The sequence below is a fragment of the Pipistrellus kuhlii genome, unplaced genomic scaffold, assembly GCF_014108245.1.
Source record: "Pipistrellus kuhlii isolate mPipKuh1 unplaced genomic scaffold, mPipKuh1.p scaffold_m20_p_13, whole genome shotgun sequence".
Taxonomy (NCBI): Eukaryota; Metazoa; Chordata; class Mammalia; order Chiroptera; family Vespertilionidae; genus Pipistrellus; species Pipistrellus kuhlii.
The window spans coordinates 4,558,360-4,580,867 of NW_023425438.1; the positions used below are offsets into that span (position 1 = coordinate 4,558,360).

The 22,508-nt window shown below is 43.1% G+C and overlaps 1 protein-coding gene across 3 annotated transcripts in view; it reads right to left on the reverse strand.

Annotated features, from left to right (window-relative positions):
• Nucleotides 1-21,693, reverse strand: part of LDAH (lipid droplet associated hydrolase) — a 69,645-nt gene extending 47,952 nt beyond the window's left edge. For all 3 annotated transcript variants that reach the window (XR_006741374.1, XM_036434695.2, XM_036434697.2), the window contains exons 1-4: nucleotides 21,583-21,693; nucleotides 15,556-15,711; nucleotides 7,953-8,096; nucleotides 2,119-2,288 (exon numbers count right to left, since the gene is read on the reverse strand). Coding sequence is in view for 2 of the 3 variants with exons in the window: in XM_036434695.2 (XP_036290588.1) it covers nucleotides 2,119-2,288; nucleotides 7,953-8,096; nucleotides 15,556-15,709 (468 nt within the window). In the remaining variant the exon portion in view is untranslated. The remainder of the gene's footprint in view (nucleotides 1-2,118; nucleotides 2,289-7,952; nucleotides 8,097-15,555; nucleotides 15,712-21,582) is intronic.
• Nucleotides 21,694-22,508: the final 815 nt, after the last annotated feature.

The following is a 22,508-nucleotide window of genomic DNA, read 5'->3' on the forward strand; positions in this document are numbered from 1 at the left end:
ACCGCAGGAGTGGTGGGACACGGCCCCCAGGGATCCTTTCCTTCTAACGTTCATGCTCTAGTGTGATCCGCTCCTCTTCAGGGAAAGCTGGACCCAGTGGTTTGCTTCTTTCTAACCAACAGAAGACCACAAAAGTAACAGGACCATCACTCCTTCTCTGGCTCACCTCCCACACTGGCTCTTTCCATGCGACAAGAAACTGACGGTGCCATCCAGCCAGCTCTCAGGAATGAACCAAGACCCTCAGTGTAACAACCTTCGAGGAACAGAGTCCAGCCAACAGCCAGGCAAATGAGCTTGTTAGCAGCTCCTTCTCAACTCGATTTTTCAGATGAGACTTTCTGATTAAAGTCTTATGAAAGGCCCTCGAGCAGAGGACCCAGCTAAATCATGGGTCCTAGAAGCACAGAAACTGAGAAAATAAACATGTACTGTTTTACGTGGTTAAGTTTTGGAGCAGATGGTACACAGCAGTAGATGACTAACACAGCAGTGAACCTAATGACGGAGTTAATAATCCACGGTCATTTCCATAACAGTCACTACTACCTAGAGCAAACTTTTAACTTCTAGGCACCCTTTCTAATTCGTTATGTCATTCCTCAAAAAATCCTTTAAAGAACATATTACCCCCATTTTACAGATGAAGAACAGAGGTACAGAGAGACTCAATAAACTGACCAAAGTCACACTGACAAGAGATGACAAAGCAAGCATTTGTGGATGTATCTGAACTTTGGTGTGGTGCCAGGGCTCACAGCAATTGTGCAAACAGAACCGCTCAGTGGCAAGGCTTGTAAAAATGGTAACCTCCTGACATAGAGGGGAGTTAGGAGGCACAGGAGAGAACAGAAGCCATGCAAAAGGAAGGAACCACTTCCTTCCTGGACTCCTGATGACCAGGCTCAACAGCACTCATGCTCCCACACACCCTGCAGTTACTTAGCGGTTATCACCCCCATGGCTTAGTCTGTCTCCTCCTTCAGACTTTAGACTCTTACCTCAAACACTGCCTCATTCATTGGGAAGTTCTCAAACCACAGCACGAGGCTTGATATATGGCAAGTATTTAATACTAGAGGCCTGTTGCATGAAATTCATGCAAGAGTAGTCCTTCCTTCCCCAGGATTCCATAAATATTCAAGCACCAGCTTCCCTCTGGCACCCGAGACCCAGGTGCCCCTCCAGCACTTGGGACCCGAGCTTCTATCAGGACCCCAGCAGGCACCCGGGACCTGGGCGTCCCTGCGGCTGCCAGCAGGCGTTCCGACCCAGGCTTCCCTCTGGCCACCGGCAGGTACCGGGGACTCGGGCTTCCCTCGCAGCCCCTGCTTCGTCCCGAAGGATGTCCAGTCTAATTAGCATATTACGCTTTTATCATTATAGAAGATGTTTGTTGAATGAAGAAATAAATTTATGTTGTGAATTGCATCCATTCAATGGGTTATTTCAATGGTATGTGTTAGTGACAGTACGAAGTTTTCATTTGAAGTCTCTTGTAGTTCACTCTCTCCTGAGCACTTTCAACAGGTCGTTGTGTCTCCAGTGTCTCTGGCACATAGTGGCACCTAATAAGTATTTCTGATTGAATGAATGAATGAATGAATGAATCAATGAGTGTCTCAAAAAACCTGACACGCTATAGAACTGATAAGAATTCATACTTAGGCCTAAATAAATAAAGACAGCTGTTTTCCTATCAGTGATGATGATAAATTTTCTTCCTTTTATAAAGAGGCATGAACATTTGCAAAATACTCTCCCAAATAAAGATAGATTCTTGTCTAAGTCTTACCTAGTGACTGCCCTTAAGTATTCTTTCATAAAAGACAACAAGTTACACGCAAACTCAAGAACTCCAGATAAACCTAGATTAAAAGGCATTCGGTTGGAAAATTCCTACCTCCTTCAGCATTATTTTTCCAAACATGGAAATTGCATGAACATACACTTCCACAGGCCCACAGTAATACAGGAAAAAGGATATAGGCAGCTGCCAAGTATCCTCTACCTGTTCCATTTGTCAATTAAACAAAAGACACAAGGACAAAGGGAAGCTGAGGGCACCTGTGCAAATGCACGACGGGGTGCCGACAGCCGCCTCCTGGGCACACTTACCGGGAGCTCAGGCGCGTGCTTCAGAATCTGAAGGGCAATGTAGCTGCCTATGGAATGGCCGATGACCACCAGCTTGGTTTCCTTTGGCACATGAGTTCTCAGGAAAGCTAGCTTATGTTCTACTTGACCACGGAGTCCATAGATGTCCTTAATTTCTTGAGCATTTGGATCTAAAACCAAAAATATAAGCATGTTTTTTATTCAATAAGTAATAAATTCACTGGGAAAATATTTCTTAAATAAAATAGTAACAGTAATTACCAATTACGTAAAGCATACAGTGTGCTAGCTAGCATGTTAGACACTACTTAGGTTACCTCAACAACAACCCTGCATAGGAAGCATTAGTATGTTCATTTTACAAAAGGTCACAAACATCAGGTGATAGAATGACAGACACATACTTACTGAGTAAGAGGGGGAGACTCAAACCTAGGTCTCTCTCTCCTCACAGGCCATGAATTTTCAAATATTCCAAGACTATTCAAATATTCCATGGCTATTCCATAAATATTCAAATATCCCTATACTATTATTAGTTTAGCCCATGGATCTCAGAACCCTCTGCAGGATTTGTTATAACGTTGACTGCTGGGCCCCACCACAGAGTCCCTGGTCCAACAAGTCTGGTTTGGAGCCTGGGAATCTGCATGTATGAGTTTCCAGGAGATGTTGAAGTTGCTGGTCCTAGGGCCACATTCTGAGAACCACTGGTTAGGCTAATTTATAGCCTCAATAAGCAACGAAGAAACCCCATGACATGCTTCATTTTTTTGTTTTTGTTTTTTTTGTTAATAATCTGTTTGCCTGAAGAACTCAGACTGTGGAGATGCTGTAAGCTGTTTCTTTTAACCATCACAGTCTCTTCCTCTCACAAATGAACCGTCCTCTAGATTCTTCAAGACTAATTAAAACTTTATCTAGCTAATCTTCAAGAAAAAGGAAGGAGCCTTCCTTTGCGTTTGACGGGTACTCCTCTTTGACTATAGTTCTTTCCGCAACTGGTTTATTTCCTCTCTTCAGCTGTGAGCTCCTTGAAGGCAAGGTCCATCTCTTCATCTCTGCATCCTCTGTGACTGGCACAGGGTGAGAATTATGTATTTAATTAACAAAAATATGTAATCAGGGCAGTGTTAACTATCTGAAGAGTAGTGTATAACAGAATCTTAGACTGTTATACAATTGTTTCTACTTCTCTACAGTTTAAAAGACTTTCTCGAAATAAAAGTTTTTTTAAATAATTTTTTTAAAAATATATTTTTATTGATTTTGTACAGAGAGGAAGAGAGAGAGATAGAGTTAGAAACATCAATGAGAGAGAGTCATTGATCACCTGCCTCTTGCACACCCCCTACTGGGGATATGCCCGCAACCAAGGTACATGCCCTTGACTGGAATCGAACCGGGGACCTTTCAGTCCCCAAGCCGACACTCTTATCCATTGAGCCAAATCGGTTTCGGCTTGAAATAAAAGTTTTAAAGTAAGAATGTGCTGACATGTCTTTCCTTGCTATCCTATATTAATTTTATAGGGAAACCACCATTCACTTTAAAAAAAAATATATATATTTTATTCATTTTTTTCACAGAGAGGAAGGGAAAAGGATAGCCAGAAACATCGATGAGAGAGAATCATCGACCAGCTGCCTCCTGCACACCCCCTCACCGGGGATGTGCCCGCAACCAAGGTACATGCCCTTGACCGGAATCGAACCTGGGACCTCTCAGTCCGCAGACCGCCGCTCTATGCACTGAGCCAAACCGGTTTCGGCTCACCATTCACATCTTCATTACTCCCAATGGAATACAAAGGCACCGAAGGACTTTATCTAGGTTCCTGCTAACCACAGGAGGCAGAGGAGGAGCACTGTCTCCAGCTCTTTGCGCTTATTTAGGTCACCGGTGCAAAGGTCTTCCTTTCACAGCTGTGCCTGGCGTTTTCTAAGCTGATGAGAAAGTACACTCTCGCCGTTTAGGCCTCGACTGTCCCCGGCTCCCTAAGTATTCTGTAACCTCCTTGTACCCAAACATTGGTGAGATTCTGCTAGCCTTCAAGGCAAGCCACACAGAGAGGGAATGGCAGGCAGGCGCTATACTCAAAATCGCCATCTTAGTCAGAAAACTTGGTAAACTCCAAATATGTCTTATAGAATAAGTTTTTAATTATTATTCTCCAAACAGATGGTGAAAGGTGGGGTAATCAAATTAATGCTTTTCAACTTGACTAAAACCAATGATCTGGAATTTCAATGGGGGAAGTGATGGGGGTGTAGTGGGAAGAGAGAGAATGATAGTGAGAGATGGATTGATTCAGCAAGGAGAACACAATATTAGAGACTTAGAAAATAATAAAAGCAAAAGGCATAAAAGTGCTAGGTGTGATTTTGGATTCAGCTATGATGTCCACGGCTGCCTGGGGTTGTAGGGAGAGGCAGAACAAATAAGGTTAGAGAGGAAGGCAGAGACTGGATCAAGGAGGACACTGAACATTCCCAAGGAGTGTGGACTTGATAAGAAATCTAAGGATTGTGACTGGAGGGGCAGTGATCTGGCCAGGGTCACATGACCTTGCAGGCATTGCTCCTCCCTAGTCCTGCTGTGCTTCCTCCTTCTGTCTTCCCTGAGGCTCAGAACAATTTGCTTGTTAACTCCTCCCTCCTATTATACTTAGAGACCTCCTTATTTATTGCTAGTGACTGTGAGCCTCTGAGACTTGATTGTCTGATTATCTCTGCCATGGGCTCGTCTAGTCATTCCACTTCACCTCCAAGTCTCTCTGATAATCACAGTCCTTGCAAGAGAGAAAGCTCCACTGGGCTCTCTCCCTCTCTCCCTCTCTCCCTCTCTCTCTCTCAGGTTTGAGGACTGGAACTGGAGTGGTTTAGTGTTTCTTTGGATAAGCACGACCCGGGTTCATCATCAGTTGAAAGACTGTGTAACTTTTTCAGATACTGTTTTATCAGCTGAAACTAAACCACCATGATTTCCAGCTTTTATGTTATACTTTTTGAACAAATGACTTCAAATAGTTGGTAATGAATCTGCCATCAAGGAAGCTGACTCTACAGTAAATCAAAGCCAGAAAGAGCTTATACTTCTAATTCCTCAAATTTTCTTTTCACACTTTTTCTGAGTCACCCCCTTCTGACATGGGTGAACATCTGTTCTCCCAATTATACTCAATTTATGAGCGTGATAATGTGGCGCAGCGAGAATATTATTTCCAACTGTTCATAATTCTAACATGTGCTAATATGAAGCAAAACATACTTTTAACACTTGATGTGTGGTTATAGCTTATGTCCTTTCTCTCAATGATGACATATATTTCACACCATGGTTTGCACGTCAGAAAACCTGTACTTTAGAATAATAATCTTGATGATGAATAATAGATCTGTCCTGACTATCCAAAGCAATGTACTCTAGCATGCATTCGCAAGCATAACCTCCAACATGTACAATAGATGAAAGGGTGAGTGGGGGTACTAGGGAGGCCCGGAGCTCCTCCTGCCCGACCCAGAACTTTCAGGCTACTCAGAGCACGATGGACCGTCACTAACCTGAAGTTACAAAGGTCCACTCCTTTGTAGACCTCTGGGGCTCCACACATAACAACCCAGTAGGTTGTCCAGAAACCCTTGATGCGACGAGTTACCCTTTCACCCCCTCTGGAAACCACAGCTTCCTTGGCCCTGTGGTGGCCCTTTGGGCGAATACCTCTAGATGGCACTGTTCTCATTAGGTAGCAAAGGACCCAAGCTTTAATTACTAAGTCATTACCTCAATAGGACACCAGCAGCCTAAGCAATAAGCATACTCAAACCGAAGTTACAAATAACAAGACATCAATTCAAAACACGAATTAAAGGCATTTCCCGGAAATTCAGGCACGCACCAGGTGGCTTCTCCTGGTTTTCCAAACCGGCGTTTACTGGGGAAGGTCTATGGCGGTGGCTCTGAAAACATGGTCCCAGGACCAGAGCATCCACATCTCCTGGGAACTTGTTAGAAATGCAAATTCTCAGGTTCCACCCCCCACGAACGAAAAAGACCCTCCAGGGTAGTGCGCTGTGATCTGTTTTAATAGACCGCCTTCTGGGATTTTGTCTCATGCCCAAGTCTGAGAGCCCGGATCTAGGCTTGCCCTTCAAGAATCCATTTTCAGCTTTCCAAGTTGCTATTCGTGTTCTGCTCGAATGTTTGCTTTATTGAACCTAAAACTGTCCTTGAGCATATATGAAAAAGTTACTTAAGACAATAAAAATGTATCTTTTACAATATTTCATAGTCGAGCAAGTATTTGCTGTACATTTCATTCACTTTCAATATTAGGTTGTTGAGATAGATGTTTTTAATCAAGGCAGTAACTGAAATATTCAGATTCATGTCACTACTGAACTTAGAATTACCCACTGCGAGGTAATCAATGTCTACCTTCTTTCCAAAGTATACCCTAGTCTTGAAGCAGAGTGTAAACATCTCTTAAGTAGGCTGTATTCCTAGAGGGATACAGACATACACAGGCACATACATGTTAACAGAGAGAAAAAGACACTATGAAAGAGGCACACAGAAGAGTGTTTATGTAAGCATTTGCCATGAGTTCCTTGTTTCAGCTACACTCCATTAGTCCTGTCACAGCAGGAAGAGGGTCACAGACCAGAGGGTGTAACCTGCTGCCATGGAAAGTGTAATCTAGAAATCAGCTCAGATCACTAAGCCTGAGAACTCGGCCTCATTAGCACCCAGCACTCGCTGGGGTGTATCAGGATGACCCACCAGCAGCACTCGCTGAACTGAGTACTGAAGTGCTGGCTTCCTGCTGAGGTCCTGCTACTCGCTAGCAGCCCACTTAGTTCTGCGGGGTCTTTCCGTCCCTGAAAAATAAGGGTTCAAGGTGGGATTTGATGGAGACACTTTTAGGTCTAAGATTCCAGGATTCCTTTTTATTAATTGAAAATTATTTTTTTCAACAGTGGAAACTTTCCAACATACACAAAAATACAAAGAGTAGCATAATTAACCCCCAGGTACCCAGTGTCCACTTACTCCAACTATTTTCCTCTTTTCCCAGCTTTCCTGAAGTATGATTGAAAAATACCAATCATACATATTTAGGTTATACATGTGATTATTTTTAAAGGTGCACCGTGTGATGACTTAATAAGCATATACGTGGTGAAATGATTACCACAATCCAGTTGACTGATATATCCATCATTTCACATAGAGCAGGTGAGAGCCCGGCATTGAGACTTTGATTAAAGAGCCTCCACTTCTAGAGACACTCATCTTGAATAAACATACAGCCAGCTGAACGTCACAGCACTAGCAAAGGGCAGATGAAGAGCTAGGCCACCCCACCCATGAGGTCCCTACTCCACCAAGTCTCTTGAAACCCAGGTGCGTCTCTCCTTTGTTTAAGCCCTAAGTCCCCAGGTGATCAGCAGGCCTGTTTATCACTTATTCTCTCTAAGTGCCAGTCAGAGCTTCTTTAGAGTAAGGACCAATGCTGAGGAGCATGGTGTATGGTTTACAGTAATTTTTCTCCACCATTCCTCTTAGTACCATTCTGGAAATGCAGTGCATGCTCAGCCAATATATGGCTACTAGTTGGTAAATAGAGGAATCCTAGACAAATTGTTTAATCTGCCCAGATTCTTACAGAAAATTACCTGTAGAGCAATGAAGATCACTCTAAAAATCTCAAAATTACCAAAATGCAGCATCCTGGGCCCAATGCCACAGGCAGAGGTCTCCACGGGTGTAACTATTAATCTTAGTGGGCTCTCTCTCACTGTAAAGGAAAGTACATGATGATAGAGACATACCGCCCGAAGCTGAAAGAATCTTCTTGTCTTTGGGGGCCAGAACATGCCCAGCATGACTGATGATCCAAACTGGGAAGCGTCTGTTCACTGAAGAGTATAAAGCCTTTGCAAAGGGCACATAGAAGGTAGAAAATCCCGGGTTACCTGAGAAAAGAAGCACAGGCCTTAGATTAACCAAAGCAGTAACACTCTCCTAAGATGATGTGCAGAATGGAAAAGAATTTTTTCTCTCCAACAAATCCGGTAACATTTACACATACATGTCAGTTTTAATATCCTTTATACTTCAAGTCTGGGAATAATCACTTAAGACCAATTCTGCCCCTGCTTTGTTCTCCAACTGTTTCACATCAATTCTTCCTCCCCATGCCTCAACTTCATAAATGAAACCGTCAATCCTAACCCAAATACTCAAGTCCTAACACCGGGAGTCATTCTTAGTTTCTCCTTGTTTTTCACATCCAGTTCACCACTAAGTCCTATCAACTTGGCTTCCAAAATACATTTCAACTCTGTCCACTTCTCTCTGTTCTTATTAGCACTTTCAGTTGGGTTTCTTGGACAGCCTTCTAAATGGGTCTTCTATCTTGTCCCCTTGAAGTCCACTCTTCAGACTGCCCAGAGAGTTATCATCAACTCTCAGGTCAAACCATAGCAGTTCCCTACTTAACCACCTTTCCGTGGCTTCCCACTGCTATCTGCGGGGTCTAAATCATTAACGCTGCCTGTGAGCCCCTTCAAAATTTGACTTTGCAGTTGACAACTGCATGAAAACAAGTTGGTGACAAGAATTATTCACAAAGAGAACTTGAAGGAGGCTACTAAGTGTTTTCTTGTTATTTATCACAAGTGTTATTGTAAACAGATGTATAGTTTGATCTTTTGGGGAAAAGACCATCAAGTAATACAAGTGGATTTTTCTTGTGTATGTACAGAGGTATGTGGGTTTGCTACAGAGAAAGAACAGATAAATGGTCTTTTAAAGAGAGTCAATCAGACACATCTTTAGGGAGAAAAAGACAGTAAAATGGGGTTTTCACCTTGGGATCATCATTCTTCTGTCCTGATAGGTACTAGCCCCTTTCCATCAATATCTATTTCTCCAATCAATTAATCTCTTCTTTCTCCTCTTGGCACTCACATGACATGGCTTTGCTGCACTGATTTCTTCTGTACCTTTTAGTTTCCTAGATAGGTAATGCAGCAAAGCGGATTAGGGCACAGGCTCCTGGGCTGGAATCCTGGCTGTGCCACTTACTAAGTGTCTGACCTTCGGCAAGTTATTAAACCTCCCTGGGCCTTGTTATTAATCCTCCATAAAATGAGGATAATAACCATACTATCTCATGTGAGAACTAAGTGAATTAATGTAGTTCGTGAAGCACTTACACACTGCTCAATACATAAAGTACTGGACAAATGTTAGCTATTCATACTTTTCATCACAGTCTAGCCATGATGGTAATGTATCATGGCCTTATCATCCATACTGCTGTTTTGTCTGGTTCCAAATTCCTTTTTGTGATGGTGCTGGTACCACCTTTGCTAAATAGGTGAAAACCTCCTTAGGGGCAATAATATGCTCTTTGCTCAGCTGACTGGCCACCGTGCAGCTAGAGAGAGGAGGGTGTATCAGGAGGGGGGCTCTTCCAGTATGGTGGATAGGGGTGACACTGTTTCATGTTTTACTATTATTTTTCAATATATTTTTATTTATTTCAGAGAGGAAGGGAGAGGGGGAGAGGGAGGGAGGGAGGGAGGGAGGGAGGGAGAGAGGGAGGGGGAGAGAGAGAGAGAGAGAGAGAGAGAGAGAGAGAGAGAGAGAGAGAGAATGAGAGAAACATCAATGATGAGAATCATCAATCAGCTACCCCTTGAAAGCCCCCTACTGGGGACTGAACCCACAGCTCAGGCAAGTGACCTTGACTGGAATCAAACCAGGGACCCTTCATATAAAACATGGCCCTAGCTGATGCTCTGTCCCCTGAGCCAAATCAGCTAGGGCCATGTTCTATATTTAAATCTTCAGTGAGTGTGGGATATTTTTTTAGTATAAAGTACAAAGTAGCAATCCAACTTCTTTCCAAGTGATTAGCCAAGTGTCCCAAGTCCATTTATTATATAATCCATTCTTTCTGCATTGATTTGAAATGTCTTCTGATCCAATTCTGAATTCTTACACTAGCTTGCTAATTCTGATTCCAAATAAATTCCACTTATTTTTTTCCTTTTCTCCTCTGCCAGCACCAGACTGTCTCAATTATTGCATTGTGTTTTGAAGGTACAGCAAATCCCTTCTCTTTATTTTTTTTCGTAAATTTTCTAGGCTGGTCTCCTAACCTTTGGAATTATTTTCATGAGTTTCAATTTTAAAATAGCTCTTTGGAATTCACACTGAAATTTCATCTCATTTATACATGAATTTAGTAAGATTTGATATATTTTTACTTTACTGTATATAACCTCAGAATGTGTTATGTTTCATATTCAAATGTCTTATGTTTCTCAGCAAAGTTCTATAGTTTTCTTCATATGGCCAGAAAAGATTTAACATGTTAAAATGCTATGACAGTCAGTGCTTTACATATATTAACTCATTGTCCTCACATGAGGTACTACTATTATTTCCATTTTACAGATAAACCGAAGTACAGAGAGGTTAAGTAACTTGCCCAAATCACACAGATTATATATGATCAATAAATATTTGATACTGAAAGAACATGAGAAAATATTAATACTGAATTTAAAAAAGAACATAAATTACCTGGTCTAGGATCTTTTACATACCCTGTTTTACTTAATCTTACAGTAGCTCTACAAAGTAGTTGGCATTATCATTAGGAATAATAAATGGACAGCCACTTGCACAATACCAGGCACATAGTAGTTGCTAAATAAATGGCAGCTACTATTACTATAATTATTATACTTGAAAAAACTTTCATTGAATAAATTAGACTTGTAATATTCTGTAAGTTTAAACTGTTGGCATGTTAAAACTGATCTACAATTAAGGAGAATACAAACACAGCAACCACATAATTTAGATGCAATAGTTACCATGATAGGACGGACATATAAAACCACGAGCACTAAATAATGGAGCTGCTATAAAACAATATTCTTTTAGTTACCAATGATTTATTGACCACTTACTATGTGGAAGTGACTGTGTTAGGCACAAGATACAGACGGGCCTCTTTGTAATTCATATTTTCATAGAATATATACTTAAGTAAGTAAATAAGATAAGAGTGTGATAACTCACTCCTATGAAAGAACTAGGATTGCCTAGCTGGTGTGGCTCAGTGGTTGAGCATCGACTTAAGAACCAAGAGGTCATGATAAATTCCCAGTCAGGGCACATGTCCAGGTTGCGTGCTCCATCCCCAGTGGGTAGCTGATCAACGATTCTCTCTCATCTTAATATTTATATCTCTCCTTTTCTCTCCTTTCCTCTTTGAAATCAGTAAAAATATATTTAAGAAAAAGAAATAGGATCATGTGATAGAGAAGGGAATTGATTAGGGAGGCCTGAGAAAAATGACCGAGAAGGTGGCATTTAGTTAAGACCCGAAAGATGGAAATCAATCCTGTAAGGATTTGAGAGAAAAGCCTACCAGGATGGGAGAAGAACAGGTGTAAAGGCCCTGAACAAATAAAGAGCTTGGCTCTTAACGAAACATAGAGTCTACAATACCGGTAACATGACGATCCAACTTATAACAGAGGTGGACAATGTAAGGCAAACGGTTTAAATGCCACTGCATACTTCATCACTTAAACATTATGGCTTATGTTACACTTTATGAACCATGAACTAAACTTCCTGGCTAGGAAACCACAAAGCAAATTAAAAGGGTCTTGTTTATGCAACCAAAACCATCAGATGTATGTCTGCATATATATATAACTCCAGGTGTAGGGATGTTTGAAAACATTCCAATACAGTAATACAAGTAAGACATTTTATCAAAGGGTATCAAATGTGTTATAAACACATGCGTGAACACACACACACACAGTCAAATGCTAGCCATCTTATAAACATTAAGATGGGAGAGAATCATTGATCTGAGCAATGTCTAGCAGAGCTGTGGTGACCCTCGCAGTAACCTCGTAACTCCTCAACATGGCATGTACACTTAATGCCTTCCAGCTAGTCCTGCAGGGGACTAGCTTCCAGGTACCCTGTCAATGCGGCGTAGCATCTCTACGGAAGGTTGTCACGTGGACAGAATTCTGGGCTTGTCCTCGGAAGCCTTCTGCTCCATCTCTAATCATGCACTCACGACCCAAGACGTGTCACGTGGCTCTATTATCCCCACCTGAGATTTCTAACGATCCAACACATCCTACAGTGGATTCTCACATTGCCTTCCTCCGCTCATTTTACGTCTTAAAGTCCAAGGATAGCACTACTTAACAGAAAATCTGCAACAAAGGTTCACAGGGAAAGATGAAACTAAATGAGAAGTTCTTCAATGTGGATTCACTCCTCATTAACGTTGCTAATTTAAAAGTGATGAATTAATTTTGCTAGCTGCAAAAGCAAAATAATTTAAAATGAAATGTTATGCCAGTCTATTCAGAAATGGATTAAACATGATGTCTATAATGGTTTAACAAACCTTGAAATACTGTCATCTGAAATTTCCCCAAAGTATAAAGAGACTAGCCTCTCAAACCCTCCCAAAACAATTCTGAATCCCCCAAACTACTGAGCAGTACAGCGTATAGCTCCCATGAGCACCAAGGAAAGGGGCTAGGGCAGCAGTGAGAATGGAAGGGCAAACATAAAAGAACACTAGGACACTAACTCTGACCTGACAATGTCAGAGCACTATAAAATAATGAGGCTGCGAAACAAACATTTCAGCTTCCCTTTCTCCAGATCCTAACCTTGGCTCCTCCCTATGCGGGACTCTCTTCCTCCACTGTTCTCTAACACCTCCTACACCTCGCTGAGAGCAAAGACTTTTGCAACACCGTGTTCCTAGAAACTAGTACAAATGAGCAAGTGACGAAAACCTCTGAGTGGGAAGTAGTGAGCTGTCTGTTCCACTTACCAGTTCACCTTATAACAACCTGACCTCCTCCAAGACGGGAGCCATCTACTTCCATCTACCAACTCTCCGGTCATTCTCACACGTTCCCTGCAAGACTTGACCCTTGACAGGCAGTTTCACTTGCCAGCCCGCGACTGAGATGATTTCAAAATCTGGGTGGACTGGCCGAGCCAACACCTTTGTCCCAGAATTGAAATAATTCTGAAAGTCATGTCAGTTCCCCCTCTAGGCTGGTTAACACAGCTTACTCCACCCTGAGTTTCTGGTTCAGAAAATCTGGGACGGGGGCCAAGAACCTGCATTGCTAACAAGTTTGCAGATGATGCCGCTGGTCTTGACACCAAGTTTAAGAAGCACAGGCCTAGAACTTTTCATCACCCAGAGTGGTTAATATCCAAAGCAGGCTACTTGACCAGCTTCATCTTCCCTTTGAGACCTCACTTCCCATACACATGCTATTTGGCTACTTGTTTTTGGTTGATAATTCTTCACCCTGAATATCTGCTATTTCCAACGCTGACCACTCTCCTCAAAGCCCCAACCCACCCTATGCTTTTCTTATTATCAACAGATCACCTCACTTCTTATTTATTTTAGAGAGAGAAGGAGATAGAAGCCTCAACTTGTTGTTGTACATATTTATGCATTCATTGCTTGATTCTTATATGTGCTGTGACGGAGATCGAACCCACAGCTTTGGCATATTGCTCTAACCCAATGATGGGCAAACTGCGGCTCAAGAGCCACATGTGGCTCTCTGGCCTCTTGAGTGTGGCTCTTCCACAAAAAACCACGTGCAGGCATGCACATCCAGTGCGATTGGGTTAGAGTGGTGGTCGGCAAACTCATTTGTCAACAGATACAATATCATAAGCTATAATATAACATATTTAAAGTTTCATTTTCAATCTTTAAGAATGAGATAGATATATCTATCTATATATAAAAGCCTAATACTAAGTGTCCCTCTGACCATCTGACTGGTCACTATGATGCACACTGACCACCAGGGGGCAGAAGCTCAACACAGAAGCTGCTGTGATGTGCATTGGCTATTTACAAAGAAACGGCACCACAGACCTGGCACCCACAAAGCAACACTCAGCTTCCCCCAAGTGGGACACAGGCCCCACCATCACCCTGGAGCGACAGCTCACCAAATCGCAGCCAATGCTGCCAAGACCCCATAGTGCAAAATGCAGACCACAGTCCGGAAATGGTGGCTGCAGGCGCTGGGTAACAATGCCCGGCTTCCTCTCCTTAGCAACTAGTCTGCTTGGAGTTTCTTCAGCCCAGGAACATGACTTGCTTTATAGCCAGGTGCAAACATTTCACTTTAACCAAATGTCTGTGAAGCGTTTTCCCGTGCCTCATCTCATTTGATCCTCACAGAAGTCCTGGAATAGGTAGATAGGAGACTCAGTAGAATCCCATTTTCTTTTCATTAGCCAGAAAATGGAGATTTAGAAAGTTTAGAAACTTGACCCGACTGAAAAGAAGAAATGGTGGAATCTGAAAATGACTTAAGGTTGTCTTACTGCACAGAATATAGTCAAACACTGCTACAGTTAAATATTTTACCCTTTGTTCTCCCTGTGTGATCTACAATAATAATCTGCTTTGTGTTGATATCTACTGCTGTGTTGCTAACAACTACCTGAAAAAGAAGTGTTGGGGTGCTTCACATGGCTGAAAAATGTTTAGCTAAATCAGAGAGCAGTCTAATTAAGCAAGTTTCTCTCTCTCTCTCTCTCTCTCTCTCTATATATATATATATATAAAGCTCTTGCTGGTGCCCATCACACACATGTGTTTCCATCTGTCATTGTTGATCATGAATTTGGTTGACACTTCTATTACAGAGAAAGGGCGAATAGCAATAATAAAATATTTATTCTAATAGATTTCCTTTCAATGTGCAAAATTCATACCCTGGGCCGGGAGAGAGAGAGAGAGAGAGAGAGAGAGAGAGAGAGAGAGAGAGAGAGAGAGAGAGAGAGAGAGAGAGAAAGATGTATATATATGTATGTATACGTTCATTTATTTATTTTTTAATTCACTTACAATCAAAAAGTGCCTTGAATACCTACAATCAAGTATGCATCCCTTACATTCTATTGACAGTGATCCAGTAAAAGTCACAAATGACACAGTTGCCAAATCCCAGAAGGAGTAAACATTCTATACTAGACCCATAATCATCTTGAAACGAGACAAAAAAGTTAGAAAACTTTGAAAAAATACTTGACAAAGTTCTAATTATTCTAAAAATTGTAAAATGTGAAAACATTCCAAAATTAGGTGTATGTATACTTACAACTGTGATAACTATATAATAAACAATATGAGTTATATAAAAACTGTGTAGAAGGGAAAAAAAGCTCAGCCACCCAACTACTAAGGGTGGTTGTTATCAATGATTTGAGTGATTTTATTTCCTTCCATAAGCCTTTTCACATATGCCAAATTCTCTCTGCGATCAGTAGTTATAAGTATCTATACAGTCTCCTCATCCAGATTTTCAAACTTACCAGGAATAATGAAAATGAGCAGCTTGGGCCTGCTAGCACTTTGATCATTAAAGAGGTCAGTCCAGGGCCCACATTTTAGAACCTGGGTTTCAACTCCACCACATAAAGTGAATTCCTCATGCACAGGAACTTCTTCCTTGATTTCTGAGTTCATTTCTAAACAAGGGAAGAAAAACAATAGCAAGTGTCACTGAAATGTAAAATCTGAAGCCAAAGACAATATTCAAGAATAAAAACGGCAAATTTCAACATACCTAGAAGGAATGCCACGAGGACATATGGGAGATAGATGACTATTCAGCTACTATGGATTATAGGATTGAATAAATATAATATATGAATGAAGCAACCACCACAAGATTAGAAAGAAGCAGGGAGACAAGTCCTTGATGAAATAATACTACAGAGGAGTGTGGATCAAAATCAGATTAGCCTTTCGTACAATTCTCCTCTCCAGTCTAAACCAGCAGTCGCTAACCTTTCGGACCTCACAGACAATATCCATGGACAGCTGCCACTTTCTCTCTGCTGACATTCTCTTAGAGCTGTGCTCGGCAGACTCATTAGTCAACAAAGCCAAATATCAACAGTACAACGACTGAAATTTCTTTTGAGAGCTCATTTTTTAAAACTTAAACTTCTAATGACACTTCTTCAAAATATCGCCCAGGCCGTGGTATTCTGTGGAAGAGCCACACTCAAGGGGCCAAAGAGCTGCAGTTTGCCGACCACGGTCTTAGAACTCTGAGCTTTACCAGTGAGACAGCCCTGCCTTCACCGGTGAGAAACCACGGGAGTTGTGGCTTGTCCTTTGACCCTCCCAGGTAGAATTGTAAAGGTCAGTGACCTTGATGATCTCTTTTCCTCTATTAATCCTCTCAGCCCACATTCTGTACGCATATTTGCATACATTTTTCAAGCACCACGTTATTAAATTATAAAATGGGTAGGTGGAAAACAACAGGATGAGACAACACCATGAACGATTTCCTGAATCCTCCAGGCAGGCGGAAAAACGCAGGCCCAGTGATTTACATCACTCCTCCGCCTCTGCTCTGCCTTCCCCGCGCCATCAACGGGACCATGTCTCAGGCATTCAGTGGTCTTTCTATCCTCCTCCTCAGCTATCCTCCATTCATTCCAACTTCTCCAGGGTCCAGATTCCCAGCCCCTTAGGGCTCTGTCTCCTCTGACCACTTTTCACAGACCTTGCACTCTAGTTTGTCCTCATGCCTTTCTGTTCCTATAACTATGCTAATCTTTTATTGCTCAGCCGCTCCTGGAATGCTCCCCTTCTGGCGCCAGTTATCAATTTATTACCTCAGCTCCAAATTCACCCTTCACTGCCTTCTCCGGAAAAATGGATCTGGGCCTTTTAGATATTTCTCCTCTGCCAGCCCACGTCATGGTAAGCTTTGTCAGAAGAGATAGGATGGAGGAAGGGCTTCTCTTTTCTGGTTTCAATGCCCCGCCCAGCAGGCTGGTGGAGCGCTTGCTCCCCCCTCTCCCCTTCTGCTTCTCCAGGGGTCTTCAAACTTCTCTCATTATGAGAATCACCTGGTGGAGGTGTTAAAACACAGATTCCTGATAGCACTTCTTATAGTTGGGATCCGGGAATCTGTGTTTTAACAACTCCACCAGGTGATTCTCATAATGAGAGAAGTTGTAAGACCCCTGCCTCAGGCTGGGGAGGTGCCCCCACAAGACATAGGGCGATATCTGGAAATAGCTTGCATTGTCATAAGGAGGGGAGGGTGTACTCCTGGCATCTAGTGGGGAGAGGCCAGGGATGCTGCTAAACACCCTGCAATGCACAGGACAGCCCCCACACGTCCCCCCACAAGGAATTATCTAGCCCACATGTGTCAAACACAAGGCCTGCGGGCCAAATCCGTCCCGCCAGGCCTTGCAATGTGGCCCGCACTGAGCTGTCATCACTGCACTCCGCTGCATTTCCATCACAATGACAGTTTATGACTGTTCAGTAAACCATTCGGCCCGCGATTTAGGCTGGATTTTAGATTTTGGCCCCTTCTCTGATTGAGTTCGACACCCCTAATAGCCCCAGAGGTCAACAGGACCAAGGTTAAGGAAACCCGCTCTGGTGGCGCCTAGAGGGTACAGCTTTCTCCAGCACCTGGCCACCTGCCACATCAGGCAGAGGCAAAGAAGGACAAATCCAAGGAGTGGGCTTGTGCCCCGGACCAGGTGGCTGCTCCCCATACCCTCTCCTCAGCCCACAGTCACCTGCTGGAGGCACTGCCCAGCTGGCCTTCTAAGAGCCACCTGACCTTTGTCCCCGGCAGCTGCCTGGGCCTGGCCCAGCGGCGCTCTAGGTGGCTGCAGAGGAATGCCCATGGTGGCAGCTTCCACAGCAGCGCGCCCCCAAGTCCTCTGTACCCCCCGCCTGCCTCCACTCACCTGTGCCCAAGGTTTAGGACTGTGGTCCTTCCACCACAGATAAATTATTGGTTATAATTTATCCATCTGCTTTCTAACATTCCTAAATTCTCACTTTTCTAATCTGATGTTTTGTTGCTTCTTCCGTTTTCTTGCCTTTATTACTTTTATTGTCATTTTAGTGGACTTAGGAATCCACTGATGTTTCAACCTCCAAGTGTAACCAAAAGTTCAAAATGGGTTTTCTCAAATAAAACTACTTAGAAAACAATTCTCACTTAGAAAGTGGGGACTCCTCTCCATTCAAAATACAGTGACTGACTAAAAGTATCAACTCACCTTTTCTTATGGACTGATTTTCACTTCACTAATAAATGTCACTGTAGCCCAAACTCTAAAACTGTCACAAAACACAGTATAATTATGAAGGTCCTATGAAATTTATAAAGTTAGAACCAGTATAGATTTAGCTGTTATACACAGTATAAAACTAGAAAATTGACAGAAAAGGCACTGACCGAACTTAATACTTGCCCCTGGAGAGAATCAAAGTTATTAATCACATTCAACTCACAAATGTTTAACTTCAAGCCCAAGACATCTCAGGAGTTTGATTAGCCACAAGATTAATGAGAAATCAAGTAGATAAGATATTTACAGTCTATAAAAATCAGAAAACAAACTAAAAGCAACTACACCCTAAAACACCTGGATTAAATACAGAGCTGAGAAACATGGAGTTAATGTATTTATTTATTAAGTATCTTATTTTACTTCACTCTTATGCTTCTGAATGCCTCACAGCCAAATAAAAAAAGCAAATGAAAACAGAGTATGAGAATTCAGATGATTCCTTACCCCAGAATCCCAGGTAATTCAGTGCTGCAAACCAGTGTCAGATGAACAAAGGACAGGCTCTAACTACATGCTAATCAAGGCTGATGGCCCCACCTGCAGCCAGTTGTGATAAGCAGCAAGACTGAGGCTGGATAAAAACAAAGTGTGGAAACAATTTCTACAACTTACGCAAGCCTTACATGCCTAGATATTGGTTTCGTATGCTTATATTAATGGGTTTCTAATGTTATTTAGTAAAATAATATTTCCAGTTATATCTTATACAAACCTAGGCAACATATAAAACTGAAAAACAGACTTTGATCAGTATACATTTGAGAGACTCAAATGTATAATACTTATTTATTAAAAAGCCAGCCAATGAGAACAATGAGGCTGTACAAATGAACAAACACATTTGAAAGTGAAGTTATTTCAAATATAGATTTGAATAACAAAATCAAAATCATCTTGCTTCAAAAATCAACCCTACCAACCCTACAGCCTGACTTCCCTGTTTCCAAAGAGTAACATCATTCCTCCAATCACCGAACGTAAAAGCTTCTTGAACAGCTCCTGCTGTATTTTGGAGGAATACCCATAGACAAGGAAAAGAGAAGCCAGCAAAAGAATGAAAAGAAACAATTAAAAATGAGCATGAACTAAAATATATTAAGTCATGTAACCCAGAGGGGATGTTTTAAGAAAGGGAGGAACTGGTAATGAAAAAATTTAAAAATATATAAATGTCTAAAAAGAGCAAGAGTACTGAGGCAACAGTAAGAACTCACATTTTTCAGAGTACTTCCTATCATATAGGCACTGTGCTAAACACAAATATTGTTTCATTTAAGCCTGACAACAGACCTATGAGATAGGTACTATGGTCTCTATCCCAACAAACCATGTGAGGAAAAATTTGATTGAAAGACACTGCCTATGGCACACACTGGTAAATTGGAATGTGGTGGAACCAGAATTTGAACCCAGGTGTCTGAATGAGCTCATGTTCTTTGAGGGAGGTTAGTTGAATTAGACAAGGGGACCTCCTTGTGTGTGTGTGTGTGTGTGTGTGTGTGTGTGTATATTGCATTTTCCTGTGCATCATAACAATTTCAAACTTTTAAAAAGCCCCAGTAACACATTTATTGCAATTTGCATAAGTAGATTGAAAGAGAAAAAGTGGGAATTTGACCATAGGCCTACATGCCTCAAACAATATAACTGAAGTCAACACATAAAACAGATGCATAAACAGAACCTCTCTCCCGTTTTTTTCCAGAACGCCAAAGGAAGTGATCATTTGCTATATCCCGACATGATGATAATCTCACTGCCTGCAATACTGCAGCATCTGAGAAATCGCGTAATATTGTAGAGTGGGGATGGGTATGATGCGTCTCACATCAAGATTCTATGGAGCAGCCTCCTGGTCCTGCTTAGTAAGTGGCTGTGAGACTAGTAACTTCACAACGTTGACATTTGGTCTAACTTTGCCAGTTCAATGACAATGGACTAGCCTCCAGTAAAATTCTCCTCCAACTGGGTCAGAAGAACAAGCTTACATGATGAATGTAAAATCCATCACCCCTGCTGAGGAAAGATCACAACTAAAGCGCATACTACACTCACAATGAATTATCTTTACCTGAAAAAGGGGAAAACATTTTTTCCCCCATAACTCCTTTGCTTCTTCTAAGCCTGTGGATCAAGGAATAACGCGTTCCAATCTGCATGTCTTTTTTTTAATTTTATATTTAAGACTTTAAAACTGATTTTTTTTTTTTTTGAGAGAGAGAAAAAGAGAGAGAAGAACAAAACATGAATTGGCTGCCCCCTGCATAACCCTGCCCCCTAGGAGGGAATCAACCCACACCCAGCATGTGCCCTGACTGGGAATCAAACCGTCAACCTTTCAGTGCACAGGAGGGAGTCCTGCTCAACCAACCGAGCCACATCGGCGGCCATGGCTGCAGCCTGTCTTTCGTAGAAAAATAAGAACCCAGAGTGAGAGTTTACAATTAAGATGTTAAGGATAAATTTAAAGCAATGTGAGCGCTAAACGCCTGCTGCAGAAAACAACAGTGCTGTGAAGTGTGTGCATATGTGTGTGTGTGTGTGGGGGGGGCTCCTTCTTTGAATGCTCATTAAACCACTGCTGTAAATATACTAGATGAAACCTTCTCCAGTGGGTACGAATGCACCCCCAATTCACAGATGAGAAAGGCCGAGGCACAGACGACTCCAGGACGCACCCTCGGGAGGCCGCCCCGCGTGTTGCCAGCTGCTGCGCTGTTCCAGGGAGCGAGCCCCAGGAGAGGATGACAGCAGCCCCCACGGAGCCGCGCACAGGGGGCGGGAGGGCCCCGGGGTCCAGCCCAAAGGGACCTGGTGAAACATGTAGGAGCGATGGGGGCCGGGGAGACGGATCCTCCCCCGAACCCTGGGTTCAAACCAGCCGCCCAAGGACTCCGCTGCCGGCCCGCGCGGGAAGGGCGCCCCGCGGGGCCAGAGGGCGGCGGGCACCGGGCTCGCCAGAGGCGTCCCTGGGAACGAACTCCGCTCCTCGTCACGCCTGCCCGGGCAGTGCCCAGCCTCCGGGCCCTGCTCCCCGGAGACCCCCGCGTGCATGGAGGGGCTGGGTCCGACGGACACGGATGGCGGGGGCCGCGGTCGGGGGAGCGCCTGCCGGGCCAGCAGCCGGACATCGGGGCGCAGCGCCGGCGGCAGGGGTCTGCGCGGAGCCGGGGTCCCCGGGCCAAGGCGCCCCAGCGCGGCAGGCCCCCTCACCTGTGCGCCGGCGAGGCAGCGGGCTCCGCCGGACGGTCCGGGAAGGCGTCACAGGCGGAAGTCCCGGCCTCTGACGTCACGCCGCGGCGCACGCAGCGCCCGGGAGCGGAGCCTGCGGGGCGCATGCGCGGGCGGGCGGGGGTTGTGGGAGGCCCAGGGAGGTTGCTGCTGTGTTGGAACTTACTCTTTCTCCCCTTTCTTCCCTTTCTTCCCTTTCTTCCCTTTCTTCCCTTTCTTCCCTTTCTTCCCTTTCTTCCCTTTCTTCCTTTCTTCCCTTTCTTCCTTCCTTCCTTTCTTCCTTCCTTCCTCCTTCCTTCCTTCCTTCCTTCCTTCCTTCCTTCCTTCCTTCCTTCCTTCTCTTTCTTTTCTTTCTTTCTTTCTTTCTTTCTTTCTTCTTTCTTTCTTTCTTTCTTTCTTTCTTCTTTCTTTCTTTCTTTCTTCTTTCTTCTTCTTTCTTCTTTCTTTCTTTCTTTCTTCGTGCCCTCCTTCCTTCCTTCCTTCCTTCCTTCCTTCCTTCCTTCCTTCTTTCCTTCCTTCCTTCCTTTCTCTTTCTTTTCTTTTCTTTTCTTTCTTTCTTTCTTTCTTTCTTTCTTTCTTTCTTTCTTTCTTTCTTTCTTCTTTCTTTCTTTCTTTCTTTCTTTCGTGCCCTTCCTTCCTGCCTTCCTTCCTTCCTTCCTTCCTTCCTTCCTTCCTTCCTTTCTTCTTTTTTAAATGTTTTTTTTCCCACCCAAGATTAATCTTCCCTTTCATTTAAATAGCACCCCCCTCTTCTTTCAGTCATCCATAAAACACTTCTGGCCTCCCTTCCCTTCCCCCCATTTCTCCTGTGTTTCCTCTGCCCATTGTTCTTTCCCTCCTGCCCTGGTGGCCTCTCTTTCCTTCCCCACATGCACAGGGAAGTTGGTTCCCAGTTGACTTGATGAGCG